At 46.3% G+C, this 26,399-nt stretch overlaps 6 protein-coding genes across 6 annotated transcripts; 2 read left to right on the top strand and 4 right to left on the bottom strand.

Moving 5' to 3' along the window:
* Positions 1 to 2,375: 2,375 nt before the first annotated feature.
* On the top strand, positions 2,376 to 3,020 carry BKA55DRAFT_485734 (uncharacterized protein; the record flags this gene model as incomplete). Its single annotated transcript, XM_046186219.1, has 2 exons — positions 2,376 to 2,453; positions 2,553 to 3,020. Coding segments are annotated over 2 exons (546 nt in total), but the record flags the coding sequence as incomplete, so codon positions are not given.
* A 5,683-nt stretch (positions 3,021 to 8,703) lies between these two features.
* On the bottom strand, positions 8,704 to 9,578 carry BKA55DRAFT_544624 (uncharacterized protein; the record flags this gene model as incomplete). The annotated part of the gene is made up of 3 exons (XM_046190731.1): positions 8,704 to 8,933; positions 8,971 to 9,069; positions 9,101 to 9,578. 3 exons carry the CDS (start codon positions 9,576 to 9,578, stop codon positions 8,704 to 8,706), a joined length of 807 nt encoding a protein of 268 aa, XP_046043944.1.
* A 425-nt stretch (positions 9,579 to 10,003) lies between these two features.
* BKA55DRAFT_598278 (uncharacterized protein) lies at positions 10,004 to 10,969 on the bottom strand (the record flags this gene model as incomplete). Its single annotated transcript, XM_046196216.1, has 4 exons — positions 10,004 to 10,192; positions 10,340 to 10,441; positions 10,490 to 10,798; positions 10,841 to 10,969. The coding sequence occupies 4 exons, from the start codon at positions 10,967 to 10,969 to the stop codon at positions 10,004 to 10,006; spliced, it is 729 nt and encodes a 242-aa protein (XP_046043943.1).
* Positions 10,970 to 15,497: 4,528 nt separating this feature from the next.
* On the top strand, positions 15,498 to 17,066 carry BKA55DRAFT_680000 (uncharacterized protein; the record flags this gene model as incomplete). The annotated part of the gene is made up of 1 exon (XM_046198197.1): positions 15,498 to 17,066. The coding sequence occupies one exon, from the start codon at positions 15,498 to 15,500 to the stop codon at positions 17,064 to 17,066; it is 1,569 nt and encodes a 522-aa protein (XP_046043942.1).
* A 1,283-nt stretch (positions 17,067 to 18,349) lies between these two features.
* BKA55DRAFT_523813 (endo-polygalacturonase) lies at positions 18,350 to 19,691 on the bottom strand (the record flags this gene model as incomplete). The annotated part of the gene is made up of 5 exons (XM_046188669.1): positions 18,350 to 18,646; positions 18,701 to 19,154; positions 19,208 to 19,356; positions 19,406 to 19,564; positions 19,623 to 19,691. 5 exons carry the CDS (start codon positions 19,689 to 19,691, stop codon positions 18,350 to 18,352), a joined length of 1,128 nt encoding a protein of 375 aa, XP_046043941.1.
* A 3,233-nt stretch (positions 19,692 to 22,924) lies between these two features.
* On the bottom strand, positions 22,925 to 23,623 carry BKA55DRAFT_695701 (uncharacterized protein; the record flags this gene model as incomplete). Its single annotated transcript, XM_046200187.1, has 1 exon — positions 22,925 to 23,623. The coding sequence occupies one exon, from the start codon at positions 23,621 to 23,623 to the stop codon at positions 22,925 to 22,927; it is 699 nt and encodes a 232-aa protein (XP_046043940.1).
* Between the last annotated feature and the right edge of the window lie 2,776 nt (positions 23,624 to 26,399).

Here is a 26,399-nt window from a genome sequence, read left to right as displayed (position 1 = left end):
CCTTGCGATTGACATACTATCATCAACAATGGATGAAATCAATGAAGCTAAGCGGAAGCTTCTTGTAGGGCTGTTTGTAAGTTTAAGGTGTGATATTGGTAAGGTACTTTGTAGGTTTGTGATAGTTTGCGATAGTTTGCCCCTTTTGCGTGCATAAATAGTCTCGAATTCCCATCCGCTTTGATGATAAAACCGTCGTCTGAATGTCTTGAACTATCGTTACCTCCCACTGTCTGTAACATTGATTTCCACTATTGGGATATCAGTCTCTCGAAACTCCGCAATGGCTAAACCAGTCATTGTTGTTAAATATACCGAATCTCCTCGTTGGTAATTGACAGGTACCTAATAAGCCGGTCTAGGAAACTCTGAAGTTGAGACGCTGTCAGTCCCTGAGGCCAACAAAGATCAAGAATGCATGATTGTACGTAATCACTCCCTCGAAAGAGATTGAAGCCCTCTTGAGCTTTACTAACCCGTTCCCTGTTGCTTACATGAACATTGTACCATGTTTGAGTCTGCTCGGATCCCGTGTTGATGTATCTGTCTTTGGGTCACACTGTTCATCAGCCAGGTGGCAGCTTGCCGATTTCTCGTGACTAACGATTTGAACAAGCTGAAAACTTGGCTACGCTGTCTCCAAGTCTCAGATAACCCTCAAGCGTTGTCTGGGTTGATAGGTTCAAAGGGGCGAATGTTCCGTGAACCCTGCCTGTGTAATGCAGATTGCCCCTGGCCCTTTCTTTTCCAACAAGTCTACTAGATGTTCTCAAATCTCAACAGTATATCCTACAACTGTTGCCACGCTTTGACGAAAGTTCGGTGTCAATTGGATGTAGTTTCACTCTGCCGTCGCTTATCCGTCCCGACGACACATAAAAAGCAACTCGGTCCGATCTCAATAAGAAAGCCTATTATACGGTAGTAAACTATACCGTCGTTTTTACACGTCTCTCTCAGCCCTCCAACAGAAGTCTGGGCTTACTTCATTGGAATAGTGATGGTCTCAGTGCAACGTGCCGGCTCGAGCAACGCCCAGAGAGCCACGCAGGCCGATCTTGCGTACCAAGCTTCTGAGAGCTCTGCAGATATTAACACCAGTCCTTCACACTGTTTTCAACCTCCGAGCCAAGTATGGGATCCATATGGCAAGTATTGGTTGGAATATAGAGTCCCCGCTCTGACGAAACACAGATGGCAGTCGATTGTTACTCTACACCCAGAGTAGTCACCATCCCTTGAATTTTGTCGGAAGACCAAAACGCTCCATTTAAGCACCGATGAGCTTCTCTTATCGGCCACACAGCAGGACCAAGAATAAAACGGCGTCCGATGGGTAGTTGCGTAAATCGACCGACAGATTTTGCAACTCGCAATCAAGGGACAGAGGGATTGTATGGTATGTGCCTCTTTCCCCATGTATTTGTAACCTTTAAGGCTTATCGTGACTCCTTTGAACGTGTTATTCTCAAGGCAGAAGGCTCCCACTTGTTTCAAGCTTGAGTAGCCACTCAGCCCTCATTCAACTACGTATCCCGAAACACTCGTCGAAAGGTCTATCTGAGGAATGGAAACTTTGGCGAAGGTTATAGCTCTATTAGGCTGATGACTGTCCTGCAGGATAATGCCCGCTTGGTTTCACATATGCACATGAAGTTGATCACCACACGCGGGGCGGAGTTTCAGCACGAAGACGACATTGCATGGATATCTGCATTACAAATCAAGAAGTGCAGAAACAGCATCAGATGGATTCCTTCTTCGTACTGGTCATCATTATTGGCATGCTGACAGCCTTATTCAGGTTCAGCCAATATGGCAACCACGAATCCACAACATGGTGTAGACAGATATCAGGGATGTGATTTTGTCGATCTTAGCGGATCATATCTCGAAATCTCAATATATCGAATAAGACGATGATACTGAGTGGGTTTCGCTGCATACGCCAGAGTTGGACCCAGGATGACTTCACTGGCAGTAGCATTTGAAACTTTGGCGCCAGTGAGCCTACAGTCGACATGCTCTCGCGCGTGAACTAAAATTATAGCGCAGTGTCAACAGTTTCAGACAACCAGAACTCACTCTGATGAGCACAACTTCAATTGCTGCCAGAACAACAAGCACAGTTCAGCCAACAGCACCTTGATCACAGGGCACATACTGACCAGCAGCCTGGGCATGTTCCACTGGGAGCTCTGCCAGTGTCACTGCATCGGGGTATGATTCACGTAGCTTTGTCACGTCGACTAGCTTAGATAACAAACAATCTTCTGTCCTGCTGTCTTTCATCTTCTTCTTTCCTCCTTCGTCATCACAACAACTCAAACCATCACAAAAAGTCATCTTACTGCACGACCTACTGCATCACCAGGATGGCTCTCAAAGTTGATCACACCGCCGATCTCATCATCATGATGACCCTCCTCTTCACCATGGCCCTCATCTGGGCTGTCCTGAAGTGCTTTGGCTTTCTCAAGGCGAAGCCATCCGACCCTCTATACGCAAGTCTCCCATGCACCGAATGCATCGCCCTACTGACATATCCATAGACCGCCTTCATCGACACCCTCCCTCCTCTTGGGGATACCCCTCTTACCGCGTCTGAGGTTTCTCACCGCCGTACCCAAGAGGCTATGAAGAAACAGATCGAGAATATCGAGAAACACCGCCAACTCGCCTTTGAAAAAGTCTGCCGCATCACCGCCCAGCGTATCAAGATCGCCGAAAGGATGCACAACCTCCAGACCGCCGTCAAAAAGCTCAAACCCCCTCGTGACATTGGCCGCATTGCAGAGATGAAGAAGGCTATCCGATATTGTGGCAAAGAGCATGAGGAGCTCTACGGCATCGTTGATGATGTTTCGCATCAGATGTATCAGATGCTAATGCAGCGACTAACTCTCCGCCGCAATATCGATAGCCTCGACTTGCAGATGGAACGCGACCGGCTGGCGGATCTGTTGTACCCGCATATTCCTTTGGATCTTGAGGAGGATGTGAAGGAGGACGTGAAGAAGGAGTGAGGAACTGGAGAAATGGCGATTCGAGTAAACATACCTGTTTGGGTGATGGATGAACCTGCCTATGGATAAGAATGACTGTGGCGTTTGGAGATTGTATTCTGCTCACTTGGCACAGCTTTAGTAGATTAGGGAATGTCTCACTCTACCAGTATTACCTTTCTGCTCTGTATTAACAACGCCTTTTCTGTATTTTTTCTCCAAACTATTCAGTGGATCTATTATGTGTTCTCCTTTGTCGGCCACATTGGGGGTAAGCTTAACACCTCAGGTTGTTATCGGATTTGAAATAACATGTTTTAGGACTGAATGATTAGGAACAAGGCTTGGCCACATCAAGCTCTGACATCTTGTGAGGATTGTCAAATGATTGTTGCTCAGGAGAATAATCATGGCCTCAAAGGTCAAGAGTTGAGAACGTGTCATCCTGACCGGGCTTGGTAAAATCGCCGGATATTCTTCTATCTCATGGGACAGAAGCTCAGCTCCCTCTGCCCAACATTGCATACTAGAGAGGACCGGGGACAGATATCCCTACGATATGCAACTAAATCTAGAAATTATTATCCCTTTCAGCGCCATGTTATCGCTCGGAAACGTCAATTGGTCAACCCCGTGCTGGCCGTATTGCCCAACACAATTTAGACGTCACGGCGACCCGGTGACCCCCTGGACGAATCTCGGCCGTCTCATTATCAAGCGAACCTAAAGGTTTGACGGAATATCTTCAAAAAGAACGATGAGCCATATAAAGTAGGAATGTTCGGCCCGTCACGTCGTGTAGAGTTCGAGTTGCTCTTATTAGAGCTGTGATGGTTATCGCCGAAATGCAGAGCTGACCCTCATATTATCTGGGTACACTTCCCTATGAAGGGTTCAGCCGAAATAGATAGAAAGTTCGAAGCTTGGCAAAATATATCAAGAGCCTTAAGAATAAGCTTAATGGAATAAACACAAAGCCAACAAACGCTGGAATAAGTTTAATGCAGCCCAGTGATTGCAACAGACAAAGATGTAGCTGCCAATAAGATATCTACGCGCAGATGGACAACATCAACATACTATGTTTCCACCACTTCAAGTGGGTGACTTTTCATATCGGATACAATGGAGCTAAGACAGTTTGCAGAAGGCTGAGGAATTATACTTGAACTAGAGCCACTGTAAAAACGGTGTCTGGGCACATGATATACCACGGATGGATTACTTGGAAGTTATCGGATGGAATCTAAGGGATAGCAAAAAGTTCATATCAACAACGAAGGCCAAGTACCCAGGCTGGTTAATAGCTAAGTTCTGTATGGTGATTATAAGCTCTTAGCCACAGGTCTCAACTGCAAATAACACATCTAGCTCACTATTTAGACATTATACCATAATGCCTAACCAATTCCTACAGCATAAATACTAATAAGAAGAAAACCTAGATTATAACTCTTTTACCTGACTTTAGGGGGTATAAGAAGATGCCTCTAATATATCCGCCAAAACAATCCAACTCAGCACAAAAACCAAGGATCTTACCAGATAATAAAGAAGTAAGATAGTAGCACGCATACTAAAAAAAAAGCTTATCTATATAAACTACCCTAACCAGTTCCAGGACCAGTATATTAACCAACTGCCCCTTAACCTAAAAGATGTTAGAAGATATAGAACAACTCTCTATTATAAAGCTAGCTCTAATGCTCTTAAAGCTGCAAGTTCTTAAATAAAGAAAATCATTAATATCTAGGAATATAGAAGGCTCCCTAGCTACTTTATCTTCTAACTGGCCATCCTTAGCACTTATGCTCTTACTTGCACTATTAAAGACCTTCCTTAAGAGGTTAAATAAGTTATTAGGTAAGAAAGAAATGCCCTAAAAGCCCTCCTAAAAGACGGCCAAGAGGCAAGGAGGCAGTTCAAGTCTATCAGAAGAAGAAATCGAGCTTAGATCATATCCCTAATTGACATATAGATAGAGATTCGCAGAGGAAAACTAATACAGAGGCTGCAGGGAAAACTTTAACAGACTGGCAGTATAAGTCAGTCAAAGGTTATATAGATGATACGTATTTGGCTTCGAGGTAAGGCGCATAGCTGTCAGATTTATCGAGAAATACTAATATATAAGAAAAGGTTAATTAAAGGTTTCGAGATGACATGTATGTCGGTATCATATAGGCTGCAAAGGAGAGTTAGAAAGAAGGTTTAGGGCAATCAGAAGGTCGTGGCAGTATTGAGTTTATAAGTCAATTATATGGTTAGCAAATACACTTCTGGTTTAACATAATGGGCTGGTTAATAGCATCCTTGTCTACAAATTAAGTATGCTCTCTCGTGGTCCACTTCAAAAGACCACAATATACCGAAACAACCCATCTGGCAAGACGAGATATTCCAAAGTAGGCCATATTAGTTAGTGCCGTGTGAGGCAATACCTCCAGTGTCTCAGACATGGCCACTTTGAGAGTCAGTAGCGTAGGTAGGCCCCTCATGCGAGTTACCATGAACCAACAAACGGCAGAAAGCGAAAGGCGAGAATCAGGGGTGTCACAAAATGCAGACTGACGATAATAAAAAGAACGTCAGAGATAGCGGGATTCAGGTATGGCTGCGCTCGTAGCAGATATCAATAAAACTGAGTTGTGGGCGAAGGATGCAATGGCGAGAACAACAACTTAATGCAACGAACAGTCATTCTGGACATGACACTGACCATGTTCACTCAGTTGCTCATTGAACCCATGTCACAGCCAACTCCTTTATAACATGACCTAAGTCCAGGGCATCTCTAATACACCGCGCGTATCTCAATCCAGCTCTAGCATTGTTTCAGATACTTGCTGAAATAGTAAATGAAACTGTTCAATGTCACCTTTCTCTCACAACTTCAGCCCGGTTCCGGGTTGGTACGACTAACGCAATTCTCCTCTTCTGGAAACAACGTCTGCATCTTCGGTTTCCGGGGATACTTATTTGGCAGCTCGGGCTTACAGGCTAGCCGGGCGATATCTAAAGGCCATGTAAACAATGCTTGGCAAGATCCTCAAGGCTGTGGTACTTGATTAGGAGGTGGTCTTTCGCGACAGCATTGCAACGATTACAAACTACTAGAACCCGAGCCCATAAGATGAGCCGTGGTCGGCTGGGTTGGCCTTTATATCATACGTGCAGCAAGAGCAATAAAAGCCGAAGAATACGTTCAGGCCACTGAAAGTGACCTCAGGACTGCACCTAACCCCCCTTGGTAGAGAATTCTCATTAACGACATACTCAGGTCATTGACCAACCGTCCGTAACAGATACATGTCTAGTTAGCCTTCCACTAGCAAAGATTCTCACTAATGTTGCCGCCATATATACCGACCCCACTTAGAGTTTAATCCAGCGTATCTCCCACCCCCCCTCTCCAGCCTGTCTCAGTAACAAAGTCAGACTCAACAGGGCACAGGTGAGATCTTGCCACGGATGGTACTCGCCAGATTATCATAACATCATTCAGTTTGGTGTCTCTATACTGATATAGCTCATATTATCAACTTCAGGGTTCAGTCCCAGTGACGGCGTGGGTGTAAGTAGGACAGCGTATTAACCCCGAAGTCCGCTGTTAAAACACATGATCGGCGCTCCTAATCTACAAGCCAGGGTTCGACCTGGCAAAGCGAAGGACTGGTTGTTTCTCAATGCCCTTCGCCCTTGCTCGAACACATCCTAATGTTAGTGATTACTTCCATCCCCTCAGTCAATTTGCTCGCTGATAAGAAGACACCGTCCGAGGTGTCTGTAGTCCGATCTGTGTTCTTAACACCTAATGATACCCACTTACAAATTCGGCAGATACTGTAAATATCAACCGAGCTGCCACCGTGAAAGTCACGTAGTAGTACCTTTCAATTTATGGCTCAGTACAGAGACTGTGATCACAAACCTCGCAGGTCAATCTTGACAATCAACCCCATGTCACGTGCTGAGTGACAGTCTTCGAGTTCAAACGCAAAACTAACCATAGAGATATTGTAGATCGATTACGAGGTTCGATATTGCCCACCTGTTCCTTCTTCTGTGCCTTTCTCGCGGCAGAATGATGGTGGTTATTATACCGTCCTGATTCTGCTCAACAGAGCCCAAGATATGCTCGAAGGAGATTAAATAAGGGATTCAATTCTTTGATAAATCTCTATCGCAGCACAGTATGGGACACTCGATACATCAGAGCAACAACGGAGGCATATCATGTGGCGATTTCAGGATCATTGTTACGAGCGAGGGTTTAGTACCAAATCACCGTTGTGTAAGTCTGGAAATATCACAACACAGACAGCAAGGCAGAATGTGAACAAATCGCGAAGGTTGTGTTCAGCCTTTCTGCCACTCTATCTTTGTTCGCTGTGGGGGCCTCATCTGCTGCTATGCATTTCCCCTCTCATACCTTAAATAGCAGGAATGCAGGGCGAATATCGAGCGCCCTTGCCAATAGGATCATAGAGGCAAGGAGAATCAGTTTTATCCAAAACTGCACCAGAGTCTGCCATCGCATCAAACCAGGTTCGAGTCTCGAGACCCACAAGAAACATGTTTTATTGCCTTCTTCCACTGTTGAACAGTCATTTATCATGGTCTTTGCACCTTCTTTGTATGCTTTGCTATTATCAGGGGAGCAACTACAGAAACAAAGCGTCAGAGGCAAAGATTGAAATCGTCAGTTAATCTGAAAACTTCAAGAGTTTTGTTGCTTTTCAAGAGGTGGTCAAGAGCTTTAGTTAATCTATCTACCTTGCCCCAACGGAGATGCCCGACTACTATGGCCCTCGCATCTCCTTCGTACTTCTAGCCACAAAGAACGTAAAGTATTCCCAATACTGACAGAACTCGTTATGCAAGTTGGAATAGTTCTGAAAAGGGCAGCCACCGATCGTGAGTCCCTGGAAGATTTTGAAACTCTGACGCAAGGCACTGATAATCCCCAGGAGGCTAGGCACGTTTCCCAAGGGACCTGGTTGTCGACTGCACGCGAAGCGTCTCGGATAGGCCAGTCTGACATAATCGCGGCATAGTCTGGTGTGTGCGGACAATCGGACGCATTGATGACTTGCAATCCAAGTTAGCTCTAGCCTAGGAACGGAATGTCTAGTATGGAGGGGCCGTCTGAGAATCGATACGTGCTATTTCCCATCATGACTCGAGCCAGGGATAATCTTGTGTGTTAGAAACAATCCGGAGAGGAATCATCTGGTTGTGTTAGCCCAGGGCGGTTCAATTCTGCAGCAATGCTACCGACCGAATCAAGAGAGCTGTGCAATGGAGGGTGCGACCATTATCAGAGAAGCAAAACGGCGAATCAAGACCTTTATCGGTAGATGAACTCATGTAAATACTCCGACCAGGTGAAACGCCCACCAGCCCGGCAGGGCTACCGTCATCATACGGCTTTGGTGGCATCAGATAAAATGCTCAGCTGGGAAGACCTGGAGCGCCATCCTGAGCATCTGCGCATCATATTGAGCCGTTGTTCAGCTTGGAGATAAGTTCTAGTGAAGTCTATCCTGCCACGCCCACGTTTCTTCATAACTGGACTCAATCTGCGACGTGATCGCCTGGGTTAGTAGAGCCAGGAGCCCATATTACTTGTCTCTCCAGTCTGTCGCACGAGCCTCCAGTCTATGATAAATAACTACCTATTTATTCACGCTGCTGATTATATTAGGCAGTCTGTAAACTCCGTAGGATAGTACGCATAAATAGGTTCTGGGACTGGCTCTGGTGATCTCTTCTGGGTCAGCATATTCACCCGCTTGGCTTTTTTAAGACGATCCATGTTTAATTCAAACACGTAAGGAAAGGTGAAGAGTTCTTTTGGGGTGAGGTAGATGTCGCCAAACCGGAAGGCAATAAATGAGATGAGGGCGATTTCCTGCCTGACCCACACTCTGTGCCAGTAAGATGCCTCGGTTATGTCACTTACTACATGTCACTTCCGCAGCACTCTCTTGAAAGGCGTCCTGGTTAATGCAGATAGCATCGATCCAGACGTTTATGGCCCGGGTCGAAAGTTCACATGACGCTTGAAGTCTGAGCAGTACATCACATCATACATGTTCTGGTCAACCATAAAGGTGGAGTCGTCAAGTGTGATTGTTTTTTTGACTTTCTGTTCGCTTTAAATATAGCTGAGGGCAAGATAATTCCCCCAATTGAACCACCCAGGCAGCCTGTCACCAACGGCCTGTCGCAGAAGTCGTGCAAGGGTTCTTGTGCGGCGACGTCGTGGGCCGTCTTGGTATCCCAACTGGCGCGAGCTTTTCCCGGGTCGAGATTCCAGTAGTTCCAGAAGACGCGACGGGTTAATCCTTTTCGAAACCGGGACAAGATAGGGATGAGGGCTCCACTGAAGACTTCCAAAGCTTCATTGTAAGTGATTGTTCGGTCATCAAGATCGACTTTGCTCAGATTACAGACTATAGGGTCATCTCTGTTATCGACTTTTTGGGTATTTAAGACCCTGGTTTGTTTGCTGTTTCTGGGTATAGGCCTGTAAGTATGGCGGTTTGAGGTTGCTTCTGCCTCAGACATGTTGAGCTGTTGGACGGCTTTGGCTTGGAGCGAATGGGATTGGACAAATTTTCGGCGACGACAACGAGAGATATGGATGTTGAAATGATTGTTACTCTATTGCCTTCTTCGACATGCTTAGATAGATTGGGCTGGCCTGTAAATGAAAATGACAAGCTTTCGTAGGTATTAGGATATAAGCTGCTTGACGGGGTCAATCTTTGTCATGACATGGCCACTGGTACCTACCTACCAATATTGGGCTCCAATACTGCACAGACAATGCAACCACTAAAATTTAATCAATGCAACCCGCACTTTATTCAAAAGTCTACTTACCTCTTATCTATGTATTCCTCCCCATGTCTGGTCACGTCCAAACAACCCTAAATAACTTACATTTTGCCCATCATGTACTCAATGCTGAGCACTTGGACCATTCACATCTACTCATCGTCAACAATGACATGGCCATGGCGATCCATCCACGAGTCCTCCCCGTGGAATCTCCAAGCAAGAATGCCTCCAATACTCCAATGCAAAACACCCTCCTCACGATCCAAGAAGTCAATCTTACACTTCACAAGACAAGGATGGGGAGTACGGACATTGCCCTCGTCATACTGTTCCTCGGCCTTGTAAGGAGGATTGAGTAGCTCCTCGACTTCGATCACAATAACCTCAATATCACCTTCTTCAAAGGACGGCAAACCTACGACCCGTTGGTCTTCCTCATGTCCTTCTTTTAACGCTCACGCCCCGGTGTCATCATCCCAACCTACCTTGAGGAATATCCTCCCGCGAGGGATGAACCTTTGGCGGTACGCACGAAGACAACTGGTAAGGAACTCCTGTGAGAATGGACGAGATACATATCTCAGCGCCTATTGCTTGTCGGAGAACGTATCTCGAGTTTCCTTGTTGCTCTTGACCTGCGGGTCCAGCTGCAGAGAAATACGACGATGACGATGCTTGAGATAGTCTTGCACAACGCTCTCGAACATTGTAACAATCTCTGTTAGGGGGGGGGGGTAGGCGCTCATACTAGCTCCAGCCTCAACCATGGTATCAGCAAAAGCCTGACTGTAGAGCTCCAGCATCTTGAAACGATGCTCAAAGTCTTTGGTTGACCTCCGAGGATATTTAAACTCCAGATCACGATTGATCTTGGAGTGTGCGAGCTTCGCGTCGAAGTTCGTTAGTTGAAGAACTTTTACATACTCTCTGACAGTCTTTCGGTCCTTGAATTACTCGGGATTCGGGTCCAGAAATGTATATGCAACATCCTTCAAGTCTTGCATCAGTTGATCGACAACCTGAATGAAGTCATCTACGTCCAGTGACATGAAGTCTCTAGCGAGGGCATGAAATCCATATTGAAGGATGTCGAGCTTACTCTGGAGCGATTCCATGATGATGTTTGTGTTGGGAGGGCGGGAAGATGTTGATGTTGTAGAAGGTATGTTTATGATAGATATGTGCGTTAGAATAGCTGTGAGGCTTGTTGATTATGGAGATGTGAAATGATAGAGACTTTGTTGTTGGCAATGAGCAGTATATTTATATTTGTCAGGTCTCGAGTTGGGAAAGGTTCGTTCTGTGACCCTTGGCTGTCCTTCCAAACTTTCAATGACGAATCTCAACATTGATCATATGGAACAGGGGATTGCGGACAAAGAAATATTGAACGTTACTTAAATCGCCGTAATTGAACTGTGAAAGACCCAATACAAGATGCACAAGTAGGGAACACCCAGCCTTTTCCTTTGTGTACTATGTTCTGAACAAACCATCCGTTCCTGATATAGGTTCTATCGCTTTACTCCAGCATAACAGATAACCATGGACCATTGCGTGAACTTGTTGCCAAATACGAATATACATTGTTACACTGCTGCTATTGGTTCCTGCTTCTGGCATACGTACATTCTCTTTGAACATCACTTCTCAGGACTTTGTGCAACCTTGATCACGAGAACTTACACAATCAACTTGAAACAAGCAGTTAGACCAGAAAATCACCGAATTCGGAAAGGCATTCTCCGATATGTTGTTCATCCGCAACTGGGACATAGGTCCCGGTATACAACAAACTGTTTATCAACAATCAAAGCCATCAACTCATGGATAAAATAGATAACGATATATCCAAGTGAGTTCTTTAATTTGCGTACTAACGTCTATGACCGTCAATGAATACATTTCCTAATTCCAACAACCTCCATGCACGTAGGCGTGATAGCACTTCCGTAACGAAGACAAATATAAGTAAACAAATTCATTACTTAACCAAGAGATATAGTCAGTCAACGTGTATAGTCTCTGTAAAGCACTGAAGCTCGGCGTAGAACGCTGTATTGTGACATCTGTTGCTTCATTGTCACATTAACAGGGTTGTCCCAGATGCCTCTGTTGCCCACATACATTATTTCGCAGACATTCCTGGTAGTACATAAGATTTGTCTAGTGTTAGACATCCTACATCCACGAGGCGCTGGTACCAAATAAGTCATCATGCCAATTAACAAGATTTATCTCAATCTTGCCAACAATTTATCAGTTATTTATCAGCGATTTATCATGGCACTGGCACAGCTTGATCTGACCCCAAGGGCCTTCCATTAGCGCCTCTGAGTCTGGTTTGAGACCCAGTGATCAAGTTACTGAGCAAAGCGTGCTGAGTGTCCTCAGCTTGTAGTCGTACTGCAGTGTGAGACCTTTTGACATGGTTTGGTGGTAGCCTCGGAATGTTTACTAGACAGTCGAACGAAGTCAACGAGGCTGTTATGCGCCATCTCGAGAGACATGGATGTTCATCCAAGGACAAAATACTACTTTGATAGTCTCCAGACTAGGAGAGACTTTTACCAGCCTTTTCCTCGAATTTATCAAAGTACGCTCGTTGATAGATCAACCACTATAGCAAACCATTCTCTCAGAGGCTTCAAGACTTCTTGCCAGACTGAATGTTCCAGTCTGAAACTATATAACCACTCACAGCGCCATATAACTACCAACACTATTTCCGGCCCTGGGCGATCAATGTAGCCCAAAATTGCGGCAGCAACAGGGAATATCTTATCTTTCACGATGGTATAGTCCTAGTTCCAGCGGTAGTAGCCATCATCGATAAGATTTTGAGAATTCATCCCTGTTTGGAGAGGTCGTGTTTCCAAGCGGGACATCACTTGCAATTCCAAAGGATATCGCGGCTCGAAAGATTGAATGGCGCGGTGGCTATCTTTACTTTCGTCTATTGCATGTCATGGCTTCCTTAGATCTCGCTGGCTGTGACAAGAGGACGAATCTCAAGGGAAATAGCCTTGTGGAGCATTTACCTATATGAGAGCCGCTTCATAACCAGTGTAGAACGTGCATATAGTTCCAAGATGACCCCGTTGGGATGTTTAAGACCGTAGGGTTTTCAAAGCGATGGGACACTCTAGATCGTCCACCTTGACCTGACTATTCCCCAAAGGATCACTGTTACCGGTACCATTCGTTTCTTGCCTCAGGGGATCTGCAGAAGCGGTGATACGGGCTATCATGACTCTTGATTCTACTTGAGTCTTTCAAGCCTCTTTGACATGTCTGGCCCAAGCATCCGCCGTTATCTTTTACCTTTGGCTTATACATTCCTGTCATCGGGAGGGTTCTGTTGAGTATCACGGGAGCCCATTCAAACAGGGCCACCCATCCAGCAGCGATTACCATCATTTTATGTATTTATCATTAATTCAATTTTGGAATTGCCTTGGATGCCACTCTCGATATGTTCCCTTCTCTATTCACTCGGTGTTGTCCCTAATTGGCTGCTACTTTCTCGCATAATTGTTCCATACTATCCCAAAACAGCAGGTTCATCAGTATACATACTGGTTATGAGTCTCTCCACACTAACGGTGGCCTTTTATTGAAAAGATTGGAATTCCGCTTCTAGTTGCAGATATCCACCTACATACCACGTTGGTAAGTTCAAGCCTTTTCAGATAATGAAATCTGTCGCTCCCTTTCGTACTCGTCTCTTTGCCCAAGACGGTTGAGGCAACATGGCTCAGGATGCTGTCTTTGATCTCTTCGTAATTCATCAAGCAGTTTTATCAATTTTCATCTACTTTACTTTCTGTCGTGTTGTCAGCATCGAAGTTGAGCCCACTAGCAATGTGTACTGCCTTTTTCAAAGCCAGATATAGTTAGTTCAACTTTGGCTTATTTATTTGTTGGGAGGTTTCGAGATACATATATCAGGGAACTTCAAGACAACAGATATAAAGTCAAGATAGTATTCAGGCTACTCGAGAATATTGACACCTTTCGACTTTTTCAGTAGCGTATCCTGCATGCCAAGTATAGTGTTGCATCTGCGATTGCTATCGATGGCAGTATCAATATTATTACAATGATATAACTCCCTTTATCGATCTTATTACTTGACTAGTTAATGCTCTTTCACCAGAGTTGAATTGCAGGTCCACTGTCGTGGGCCAGTAACCGTCAAACTTAGAGTTGATCGAGTCACTTTGTGTCTTAAGAATCCCCCTAGCTTCTTGATTGCAGCGTGTTGTATTTGTCATTGGTAGTGATAGACTGTCCAGTTTTGTCTCTATGGTCGCGCTGTAATGGTTCTTGGATCAGCAAAACTGATGTCTTCCTTCATATCCCATACGTAATAGAGCTTGGTCCCTTGAGAACTCAATGCTACGAGCGCCCAGGTCCAGTTGTTGCAGTTCCAAGATATACTCATGTGTATGGATTGTCAGGCGGTCTTCAAACAAGCGGATATCTTTGAGAATTAGTCAATGCTTGCAGGCACAATTGTCCTCAGGGATGGAGATAATAATGCCGATGTTCTTGTAGTTCTTGGATGTTCTACTAGTTAGTATTTGTAATACTTAGTGACGTGGATCCAACATATATCCGGCCAGTGAACTCGATATGCGAACACTGAACATCAGATGTCGCGCTCTAAGCTGGCCTTCGAGGATCAGGTGACGACAACCTCCATAATCGGGTTACAGAAACATATTTGTCCAGCGACGGCTTAGGATAGATTCGCGATAAGTATTACAGAGCGCGCAACAAGCCAATCTAGTTATATGTTATTCCATAAAAAGAACTGTTCCTAATGTAGAATTGCCTGTCAAAAGGATAAGGCGCTTGCGAAATAAAAGTTTATCCAGGTGCAACGACACTGTTCGTTTCCCTCGCTGTCAGCCTTTTCGGTGAACACGCGACGAGAATAGTGAAGCGATCTTGATAAAGGTGTGTTCAATATGGATTACTTTTATTCACTATGAGCGTCAGCCTGTCCAGAGATACTGAACGGCAGTGGTTGAAAACATGGCATTGATCGCAGATCTGGTTAGGCAGTGGTGATGGTTTCTTTGTGCCTTTGTTCAAGTAAATGTCTTTGTCTGACCAAATCAACATTCACCCTCAAAGGGGTTGCTGCCTTGACAGTAGCCTAAAGGCAGCAGATATTTTCCCGACACTGGCTCTCTTTCTTCCTTCAACGTCTCACATCACAGCTCACAGTGGATCTTCCTTAAGTTCGTCAGGATATCCAGTGCTTCGGAGTGAGAACTGGAGGACAGACAAACAGTGGCTTCCTTGCAACCAAGTCTCATTCTTCTGCCAGTGACTCTATTGGTCGACTGAGCCAACCACCTGTACCTGTATCACAGACCTACCACGTTCCTGAATCACCGGCCCCTGCCTGCCCCACCTACTGACTCCCGCTGGCAGTATATAACCATGGCTAGCTATCGTGAACTCCCTTGCAAGAATGTGCCTTAGGTAGGCAATATTCAGAGAGAGAGTCCGGCTTTAATCCATAAACTGCCTCGACCTTTTTCATCTAAACCACAACCTCTTTCGTCGACATCTCGACTTCCTTTATCCGCATCGCGTCCTTTTTCATCCACGTCTCATCCCATCACCATGTCTCTTCAAGAGCCTAGCGATCGAGAGCGCCACATGTACTATTGCGGCCTTCCAAGCGGCCCAAAACTCATCGCCCGCTCCAGCACCACGCCCTGGCCTCACCCTCACCAATGGCCGGAGAACAAGAAACTCGATGTCGCTACAGGACACGCGATCCAGCAGCCATGGAATGACCCACGAGGAACCCTTCAGCAGCTGATCATCGGAACCCTCAGCGACATCGACTGGACCGCCATTGATATCTTGCGCGTCGGGTACGAAAGCGCATACGAAGATGCTGACCGAGCACCAGAGTGCCCAGTCACCATGCTCATTTCCGTATCCGAGAACTCGACTTCGTTCCACCAGGCGGAAACTGCCATCGTCGAGTGCAAACAGATCCTCGCCCGCTTAGCCCTCGACGACGTTGAAGTCGAGGTGAAAGAAAGCATCGTCTGCACCGCTGCCTCGAACCAAGGCCCAGCTACCTACAGCCCGACATCTGGCCCGCAAGCCTTACGCCTCACATGCGGCCCCTTCAACAACGATGTTGACGATGTCAAGTTCCAGTTTGGCCATCATGTCTCGGAATACATCGGAACGTCGATTGGTGTACGTGGACCTAAAAAGGGAACAAAGAGTCTCTATCTACAAGGCAACGATAACAAGACGTACGCACTCACGTGTCGCCATGTTCTCTTCACAGACAGTGATTTTATCGAGTATCGGTCTGGAGACGACAACGACAAAACCACCAAGCAAGTCATCCAGCCCGCAGAAGGGACGCTTGTCGACACTGTGACGAGTTTCTTCAGCGAGAAATCTGGGATTGAAACAGGTATACATCTTACTTCACTGCCGCGTTACAATACCCCAGCATTCCAAGTCCAACGCTTGAACTCTCTGCAGAAGCGAAGCCTGTTGGAATCTTGCCAACCCCGTATTGAACAGCTCCAAGACTATGGCAGCTTTACCCTTGGTCGAGTTGAGTTTTCGCCACCTATCCAAGTCTACTCTGATCGGGTTAGAGACTGGTCGCTTGTCGAACTGTCGCAAGAGAGCTTCACCACTAGACTCGGCGACCTCACCAACAAAGTACCAGTCACCCAGCAGCTTCGAGATGCATTCGACAAGTACAGTGGAACAGTGAGCCAAGGTACTCTGCTTCCTGTTGCTGCGTCGCTAGAAGCTACGATCGGGCCGCACATTATACCCGAGGCCGAACTGGAGAATACTGCAGCCAGCGGTCTCATTGTGATCAAGTATGGTTGTAAGAGCGGGCTCACCTTTGGGCTTTCCAACGGCATCCGGTCTGTCGTTCGCCGCCCTGCTGGACCTGGACCTGCCGGTGCCATGGTCTCAAATGAATGGTGTATCATTGGGGTGAATAGTCAAATCCCTTTCTCAAAAGGCGGTGATTCCGGAGCTTGCGTCTTTGATCTCACGGGTCGCATCGGTGGTATCATGACGGCTGGATTGAAAAAAGAGAACAATCCCGACGGTGTTGACGTCACTTACGCCACGCCTATGCAGTGGCTTCTGGACGACATCAAGCGACAAGGCTACGATGTCAAGCTGCCTAACTAGACCCACATTGAGGAGTTTATGAGGACTTGATAAGGATATTAGGGTGGTTTGAGGATTCACTAAAGATTTTGATGAATCTTGGTTGGCCTTTGCTGAGTATTAGGAAACTTTGTGGTGTTCTTGGGATGAGATGTCAGGACGGTCTGAATATTGGTAGTGTAGACTAGCCTTAGGGATATTCTTAAAAGACTCCTTTTTAGTAGATAGAAGTAGATAGATTGTGCCCCAAGGAGGCCCTGTAATAAGAGTGCCAGAGTCGTCCAAGTCAGTCATTTTCTGCTGGCGAAGCGAGACTTTGGTCGCTGAACGATAATTAAATCCAGGCAGTAAAACAATATGAAAAAAGATAACAGGTAGTTTAAAAATAATCGATTCCCGAGTTACTAGCAATTTTCTGCTCTCTCTATTTTGTGACGAGTTGAGTATTTTCTGTTTAAGGTTCAGTCTATGTATTTGGTCATGCTCTTCGTTGCTGCGAACTCCTCGTCAGAGAGTCGACTCTATACTGAGCAGCAGAGAAGGGATTCAAGGTACTTATTGGATAGAAGAATTCAAGGAGGCCTTCCCATGACACCCTTTGTAACCTGCTAGTAAAAGTGACAAAATGCGTAATCACATTGTTCAAAGTACCGGCCATGGGATAAAAAAACACAACACTTGTACAGTTTCACTCTGCAAAAGACATCTATATAAGTTTATTCTCGTCACCGCCGGTAACCAGTACAGCTTCTCGGGCGGAACCAAGTTCTTACTTGGTTATGCTCCATGGCGCTGGGCTGGAGCTTTATCGAATCATCAAGAGGAGTTGTGGAGTCGATGGGTCCATCTGGATAGGGGTGGGAGAGTTCACGACCTTGTTCCATTGCCTGAGAATAACTCCATGGGTTTAGGAGTCATCAGCTATGAGATGCAATCCACTGTAACTCTCCAATCGCAATTTAGTCGCATGGTCTGCTCCAACCTCGAAGACAATACCCATGTCGGAATTGCACTTGTATACTTAGACAGCAACCAGTAGAATGAGAAAAGACTTGTACTGGTAAGTCAAGATGCCTGAATCACGCAAATTTACAACAGTAGTTAGTGTTACAGCTACTTTAGCCTGCTGCGATGAATGAAATATATTGCTGATATACCTAACAACCACTAAAGAATCATTCCTGTAGAACCCAGCCCTTATATCACTGACAACTGTATGCCGCAGAAGTTCGACGCGACAACAGTAGGGTGACTCTTCGACTGGCTCGGAGTCTGGTGGGCAGGGATTGATAACTAAATCAGCTCTAGCCCGAGCTAGGGCAAGTGGTAGAAGGATAGTTGCAGCTACTAGCCTTGCCACCACCAGTGATGCTGTTTCCAGTGAAGGTAAAGTCAGAGCAGCTACCGTCACCACAAAGAATATACCAGTCTTGAGCAGAGCTAGCCACTGTGCCAGTAACCTTGATGAACTTGATGCCGCTGATCTTGACACCGTTTGTGGGTTTTCCCGTAGGGCCGCCGTTGAGATAGTCCTGCTGAACATCAACGCCGTAGTTGCTAATGTTGGAAAGGGCAATGTTTTGGAAGGTGACGTTGTTAATCTAATATGTATGTTAATTCCTGGGGGCTAGATGCTGAGTCATGTGTTTACTAACCGTGCCAGTTGTGCCAGAGTTGGACTTGATGCGACATCCATTCTGACTATTAACGACATGTGAATCCAAGAACTGAACGCCGTTGACAACATTGTTACTCTTGCCACCAACAGACCCGATACTAAGACCATGGCCACCAGAGCAGTACATGTTGGAAACGATGATGTTTGTACCCGATGTAACTGCAACACAGTCATCCTGGTTATAAACATGGATGTTGTCCAGAGTGACGTGGTCACTTGAAGCGATGTCGAAACCGTCACTATTGTGTGCAGCTGGTAAACCACCGCTATTCGCGTTGGGCTTGTCACCGAGGGTGTTATCCAGAATGAGGCCTGAAACGGTCAATTGGGTGCTGCCGGTGATGTCGAAGCAGTGAACAGGCCAGTTCTGGATGTTGAGGTTTGTGATCTTGGAGTTTGTAGTCTTTGAAACGACAATAAAATGATCCGGTCTATGTTATGTTAGTCTAGCTTCTGTTATCTATAGAGCTTCGGGTGGAAATACTTGGGGTTCTTTTTGTTGTTAGATCCTTTGCCATCCCAGTATGCCGGACCGTTGCCATCAATGACATGACCAGACGCACCAGTGATAGTAACGCCATTTCCACCAATAACAATGGGGTTAAAATCGTTATCAGCGGTAGTAGCAAACGTCTATCAGATTCAGATTCAGCACTCCTAGCATACGACGGTAGTAGCTTACGGTCTTGCCCGCAAAGGTAACAGTTGCACCGTCCTTGAGCTTGGACAAATCGAGTGTCTTGGCGGTCGGGACGTTGATCCCATTGAGCACAATGTTTGTGCAGGATGCAACGGCGTTAGCAAGGCCGGAGTAGTTAGTAACAGTGCAAGCATCTCGTTGCTGAACCTGCGATTGGTTTCGTTAGTGATATCAGCATATAAAGAACTGGTTGTCTTACAGAGTTTGAAGGCAGAGCCGAAGCCCAGGCGGCTGGCAGCAAAGCGGCAATAGGGATGTGTCGAACCATTGTGATATTCGTGCAAGACAGAAGACAAGAGGATATTGAAGTGATTGATGATGTTCAATTTCAGAACCCAAGTCGAGCTGATAAACGTTGAGTCTTTATACATTATAATCTAGTCCAGCCGACTGCAATTAAACTCCCCAAGCTCATTGAAGGAATATTCAAAATCCGCCTCGTAGTCCCAGACATAGTGATAGCGAAACCCATGGTATACTCATTCAATCCTGTCTATATCGGCATCGGCACTTCTGGCTATACGGCACGCAGAAAACATGCAAGTCGCGCTACCATGGTTGTTTCTCCACGTCGGAAATATTCTGAGGTACTGTCATTTTACGACTTCTCGGCAGTGCGGCACTTGAAGGTCGGTGCGCTCTTATCTCATTCGTGGGATAATGCATGGAGTGGCCAAAACGGGCTAATGTGTTTCTCCAAGGCTAGACGAGAAACTGTTCCCTGCCTTGTCATTTTGTTGTGATTGGCAAGTGTTTCTCGAAATGATTCGATGTATTGGTGATTGTTGTAAGATCTGTATGTGTATGTCCGCTGTGTCGCCGTCCTCAGTCCAAGTTGGTCCCTGAGCCTCCGACTTATCCTATCCTGTGTCTTGCCATCTGCCAGCTGTGACGGGTCCTGCGACATACCACAGAGTCCCCACAAGGTAGTCTGTCACCTAGCTGGCCACTTTTCCCAATTCCATCCACCTTGGTTTGAACGTGTCAGTTCTACTTAATATAATACTTTAAAGCAACAAACTCTCTCTTTATGTGGGCGATAGTGCTTCTGTTGAACTCTCCTCTGGCGGATAAGGCCAAACAATAAGACGGATAAGTCGCCGTCAATGATACCCCGGACTTCCCCAAGTTCAATGATGCATGCTGCTATCCAACCCTGGTTAAGACCTGCCTGACAGACGCACTTCATTATCGGGGGTGGCGCCAGGCTAACCCAGTCAGTTGAAGCTATTCCGGATTTGTTTGGCAGATCAAGCGGACTCTAAGTATGATTTCCCATATCTGATTAACTCTTGCAGGAGCCCATGGGGTCAAAATTGCGGGGTACGGGGTAATAATATCCGCTAATCAAATAAATTTCCTTGTCTTTGCCCGAGAAAACGAAAAGTGATGCCCGGCAACTGTGTTCCGATCTTGATGCAACCTCTCAAAGGCCTTGTTGTGACATCGATTGGCATTCATGCTCTGGAAATTCGAATATCCATGCTCATCATTGCCGAGACTGTTGGCTTCCAGGGCTGAGACCGTCATGTCATAACTTTTGCTTCAAGGGAGTTAGCATTGACCTCCCAATATAATAAACAATGCTCGTTTTGAGAAGCCTGATGTTGTCATGGTCGACACGGAAAGAGAACATCCGATTCCGGACCAGGAAAAGGGTGCTCGAGCTCGAACTGTATTACATACGCGTGTTGGGTCTCATTGATGAGGACGCTGAGTTTTGCAACAATACTACCTCTAAACAGTGCAAATGAATTTCCAGAAAGGTATGTCCTCTCGTTTAGAACACACCAACAGACAACCAACCTGTATAATCAACGGGTCGACCTTGGATTGGTTTGTATGCTTGCGACTTATACCTCATCTGACAAAAGACTTGAACCTTATTTTTTAATCAGAGGGGAGCTTTAGCGCATTTTAAGAGATTCGCGGCTCATTCGTTCCCGCCTAGATGTATCCATCTGTAAGTGGTGGTATCTACATCGTATGGCCGATGCCAGGCCTTGTTCACATTTCACGGCATTAGTAATGGCACGGATATACTTTCTGGCGTCTCAAGTGCATTATTAAGAGCTTAGGTATGGTGATACAATTGATTAGGTGTGCCTAGTCTAGATAACATGGATAACCACTTATGAGGGATTGTTGGATGTGCAGCATCACCGGCCATGGTGACTCTGCCATTATAAGTATGCTAGGGTTGGATTCCCTTCTAGGTGGCAAACTAACCAAATTGTTAGCTACCTTATGTATGAGATGTGATTGGGCTGATCAGCTAAAGGTGTCATTGTATCTTCCCGAACTTACTTTGTTAAATACTTGAATGGCTTGCAATAGCTGGCTACTGTCTTCTTGAACAATCCAACACGTTCCTCATATGTATCCACTTACTGACCTTCGTTTCAAAGAGAAAGTGATATCTGGAGAGGCCAAGTTTCTGGCTTGGTCGGGCCCAAGACGTTGGCAACTAGGAAGAATGACGGGCATAAGAGAGATGGTCTAGAGGCAAGGCTCACGGATGACAACAATGCAGGTCTTGATTCATAACTAAAATCGTAACCAAACATACCGTTCGCTATGTTCAATGCGATACAGAGTTGATCTTTATGACTGACAGTCGCAAGGGCCAATGGTTGTTAAAATATTGGGAGTCCTGGATCACAAGAGGAAAGGCAGAGAGGTCAAGGACAAGATCCATGATCTGATGTAAGGTGTCGGGAAATCTATGGTCCGAACCAACCTGACCATGCTTATCTTGGCACGATTATCCTTATCTAAAGCGGGATCGCCGGATCTCTCTAAGCGATGGTGCTGCTGCAGTAAATGGCAGGGTTCAGTGATCGTGATGTGAGAATCTGATTTCTCCGACAGTAAGATGATTGGGGAAAGTGGGAATTATGCAAATGATAAGTCAAGGTGATGAGAAAGAAAGATTGTGTGGGATTAAAGATCATGACGTGTGAGATCCTCCAACCAAGCTTGCGGGATCTGTTGCTCTGTTGCGGTTCCAGGGAGGAAGCCTCAATTGAGAGCCTTTTACTTGCAAACCTTGAATAATTATGCGAAAAGTGCAAAGAGTCATACATGGACTTACTTATATGCCCAAAGTGTGTTAATGTTTTCATATTCGTTGTTTGAGATGAGACACAAATGTGCTGGTGGCAACAAATCAACTTACCCTGTAGTTTTGCAAAGCCTACATGCCAGATCAGACGATTTGTTATCACACAGTTGAATTGAGCCATGAAAGGTCCAAGAATACTAATACATATTAATTGTCTATTATAACTCCTAAAGCAATATTTTCGGTAATGACAGTGAGCGTGACTCAGTGAGTCGTGGAATTTCCCCAAAATCTTCATTTTTTAACCTGCAAACCACGTCCCCCATTTTGATGCACTAGTTCCAATCCCGCACCTGATCGTTGTGCTCAACGTATTTTCGCGTTCGACATCTGACATGCGACGCACAGGGATTGTCAAGGAGAATAGGAAGTCCTAGTCAGCTATCAGATCCACCAGCCAATGAGATAACTGGTGTATCGTCGAGATCTTCACGTCGAGGATACCAAGGGTTGACCTGAGAAGACGACAAGACGCTGCGAGAAGCTAGCGACGAAGGATGAGAGTTTGAGTTTCGCGAGCCACCAGCTTCTCCCTGCGGTGCAATCTGGAGATCCTCAACACGCTGCTCCAGCCGTTCCACGGTCTGACGACGTCGCAGCGGAGGCGATTCCTCCAATAAGCTTCCAGGAGTCGGCGCCATCGATTCTCCGCTGAATGGAAGCAAGCCATTCGCAAATCCTAGCATGGCAATGTCATCATTGCTTGGATTACGTCGCGTAAGGCGTCGAGTAGATGATAAATAGTGCTCAAAGCTCTCTGCGCGCTGATGACCACTGACAGCTGGGCGACGTCGTTGGATTCTGCTTGGAGTGACAGATTGAGAGACCTGATGGCTGGTGTGACGAGGAGGTGTGGCGAAGCGTCCGCCGAGGGAGTGGGAGGATGAAGAGGCGGCTCGTTGACGTTGAGGGCGAGCGCGGCCGGGACGCTTTTTGAGAGGTTTGCCGATTCTTGAGGTGGGAGAAGGGGTGTCGTTGATGGGTGCGGGTGGAGTTTTGGGGGAGACTGGGTGAGTTTGTGTGATAGTTGGTGGGGTTTCGGGGTATGAAGGCATCTCGGTGTCTGAATCCGACATGATGACTGAGCCGAGCGTGGGACGAGAGTTTAATGATACAGCGACTGGTGTGTAGAAATGTGAAGATGAATCGCCTGTCTTTCCGCCTGTCCTTAAAGCCGGGGCAGAGAATGAGAATGAGAGGAAGAAGGTCGGAACAGGTTGAAAGTGGGGAGCCTGCAATACCCTTCAAAAGCCAAGTCAAGCGAGCGGAAAGACGACATGTACTGTTTCCTCTTCTCTCGTCTCGGGGCTGTTCCGTTCACTTGTCACGAATGTGATATATCAAGCGACCAAGCCACTTCACATCTTTACTGTGGTGTATCTAGTAACATCCAGGTGCTCCGTAATCAACACCAGACCTACCGCCAAGACACATAGGTCGGCTGACATGTCGAGTCGAGCATCAAAAGTCTCGGCTAATTAACGAATGGGAATGAAAGGAACTGGCACTTGTCAAGCCAGCAACTCAAGTAGTGTGCGAAATTGCTAGCTTCAATTATTCTCGCTTCTGGCGGGTGAAAAGGTTGTCTGGCCCCTGTCACTCTGCCGCCCTCGCTCTCTAATTTCTGGCAAGTATAGAAGTTGAGGCTCTAGGTCACGCATCGTGTGGGTGTGTACCTTGCGGAAAGGACTGCTTAGCGCGCACAGTTAATGAAAAGCGGTAAATAAAGCTAGGGGACGGCACCCACGTGAAATCACGGCAGGTGTACACTTATAATCGGGCAAGCAGGACTAACGAGTGGCAGTTGCGGGGATATTTGCTCTGTCTGAGTGTTCCATCTTAACGGACCAAGCCTTGACACCTTTGTTCATGGACTGCAAGGAGTTGCGATGTGTTCTTGGTACAAACCACCAGGGAGAGACAAAGAACCTCATTGCTAGAATGAGACTTTTCATTGCCTTTCTTACCCGGTTTACAATACGGCCATAAATGAAGAGGATCATGGGGCAGCTTTCAGCGTTGTCGCCAAACTTACCTCAAGCCGTCTCTATCAGATATCGATCTGGTAGCCGAGTGTGTGAGCCAATAGGTAATTAGATTGCTGACTATACCCTGTTCTTGAGGTGTCACATAATCTCAAGCGTCAAAATTTGACGGCCTTTATCCCAACCGGGAGATAGAGTTGTGTCCCGGACTGAAACGAAAGTGGCTTGTTCTCCGCTGTACCTAGGAGTACTTCGTATCTTATAGTGACCCTATTCAGAGCAGGTCACTCTGATGTACAACCGTTCAGCTGGGGAAATGGCAGGGACAGGCCCTGTTAGTAGGGCTAAGCGAAGGGACTAGTCCTACGGCACTCAGCCGCTGAACGCCACTTTTACCCGTCAGTCTTGGCAGTGATGACAGTGAGGATATTGCAGGGCGCTTTGGTGTTGGATGTTTGCAAAAGCAAGCCCAATATCGCCCTGATTTCCTGCGCTTTCATCATGGATTTTCTTTTCAGTTATGCTCCTCATTAGTCCTTGATCGCTCTTGTTATCGCTCAAGATGATAGCTGTCGAGGAAGGCAGCCTTCGGCCAGAAGCTGTAAGCCCATCGGCTAACACCACGGATCTCCAGCTGCTAACATTTCATGCAGCGGATTGACCCGGCGCCCAGCATGAACCCTCGTCCAACGCAGGCCAGGGATATGCACCAGATTCTTTGCACCAGATTCTTTGCACCAGATTCGAAGACATCTTCACAGTCGATCCGAACAATGACATTTTCACTGCACCGGAATGGATCAAGGGCGTTTTGCACGAACCATCCAAGCACAGCCGCTACTTATACCTAGACTGGGATACACTTTACGCCTTGACACATTACATCGATGACATTAGTGACGAGATGTTTTGAATCGATGAGACGTGCAATCCACACTCCATGATCCATTGGGAATCGCTTGAGAACATACTCTCACAATGGTTGTCAATCAGCGAATGTTTACTTGGTCCTCTAGCCCGAATCAACCCCAACCTCATCCTTCAGTCGCAACATATCCCCAAACGTGTCCTTTTCGCTATCGCCAACATGGATACTTTCCATCATCTCTGCTGTTGCCTCAATGATCTTCAGAAAACCAAGGCCTTTGGTGTAAATGGCGAATTGAGCCAGATCCACGTCTTTGACTTTCTGCGATGGAGACTTGGTATTAATGCCAACGGTATTGGGGGGTTATTTGACGATGAGGTTTTGTGCTATGTGAGAGCTAGAGTCTGTGAGATGGAGATGAGAGGTTTAGGCATCTCGATAGCGCGTGAGATGAGGAACTCTTCGGGGAGGTTTGTTGGTAGGGTACTTGAGATGCCGATGAGAGGGGTGGTTGGATTCGGGGGTCACATGAAAGAGGATGCGTTGTCGCCGAAGTCAAAGAGAGTCTCGGGTGAGATTAAGGACGAGTCACTCGCTTTTGGCTGATGGATTGAAGTGGTAGCTCTATTTAGTTGTACTCTGTTCTGGATCATCATAATCGCGCTATGGCTCCGGGTATCTCGGTCCGGCTGGGGCTTTACCGTCGTCTCAGGTACAATTCTCAATCTTGAGTTTGAGCTTGGATTCGAGTTGCAGACTGATTACGTGGTGAGGGTATCCGCATAAAGGACTGTCGCAGTGGCCACTACTATCATTGTTGTTCTCGTCTGCTTCGCTCAATCGATACTACATGATCAGCCTACGGGACCCGAGCTCAAGCTTGTCACTCAACACTCGCAAGTTCAGTTAGAGCAAGGTGGGATGCTCAGTGTGCCGCAAGCCCATGCAATTCGTATACTGTTGAGATTAAAAACTGATCAAGACTTGAAATTCACTAAA

This window comes from Fusarium redolens (genome assembly GCF_020744475.1).
Source record: "Fusarium redolens strain MPI-CAGE-AT-0023 chromosome Unknown BKA55scaffold_19, whole genome shotgun sequence".
In the NCBI taxonomy this organism is placed as follows: domain Eukaryota; kingdom Fungi; phylum Ascomycota; class Sordariomycetes; order Hypocreales; family Nectriaceae; genus Fusarium; species Fusarium redolens.
The sequence above is the reverse complement of the archived record's forward strand: the minus strand, read 5'-3'. Positions and strand labels throughout refer to the sequence as shown.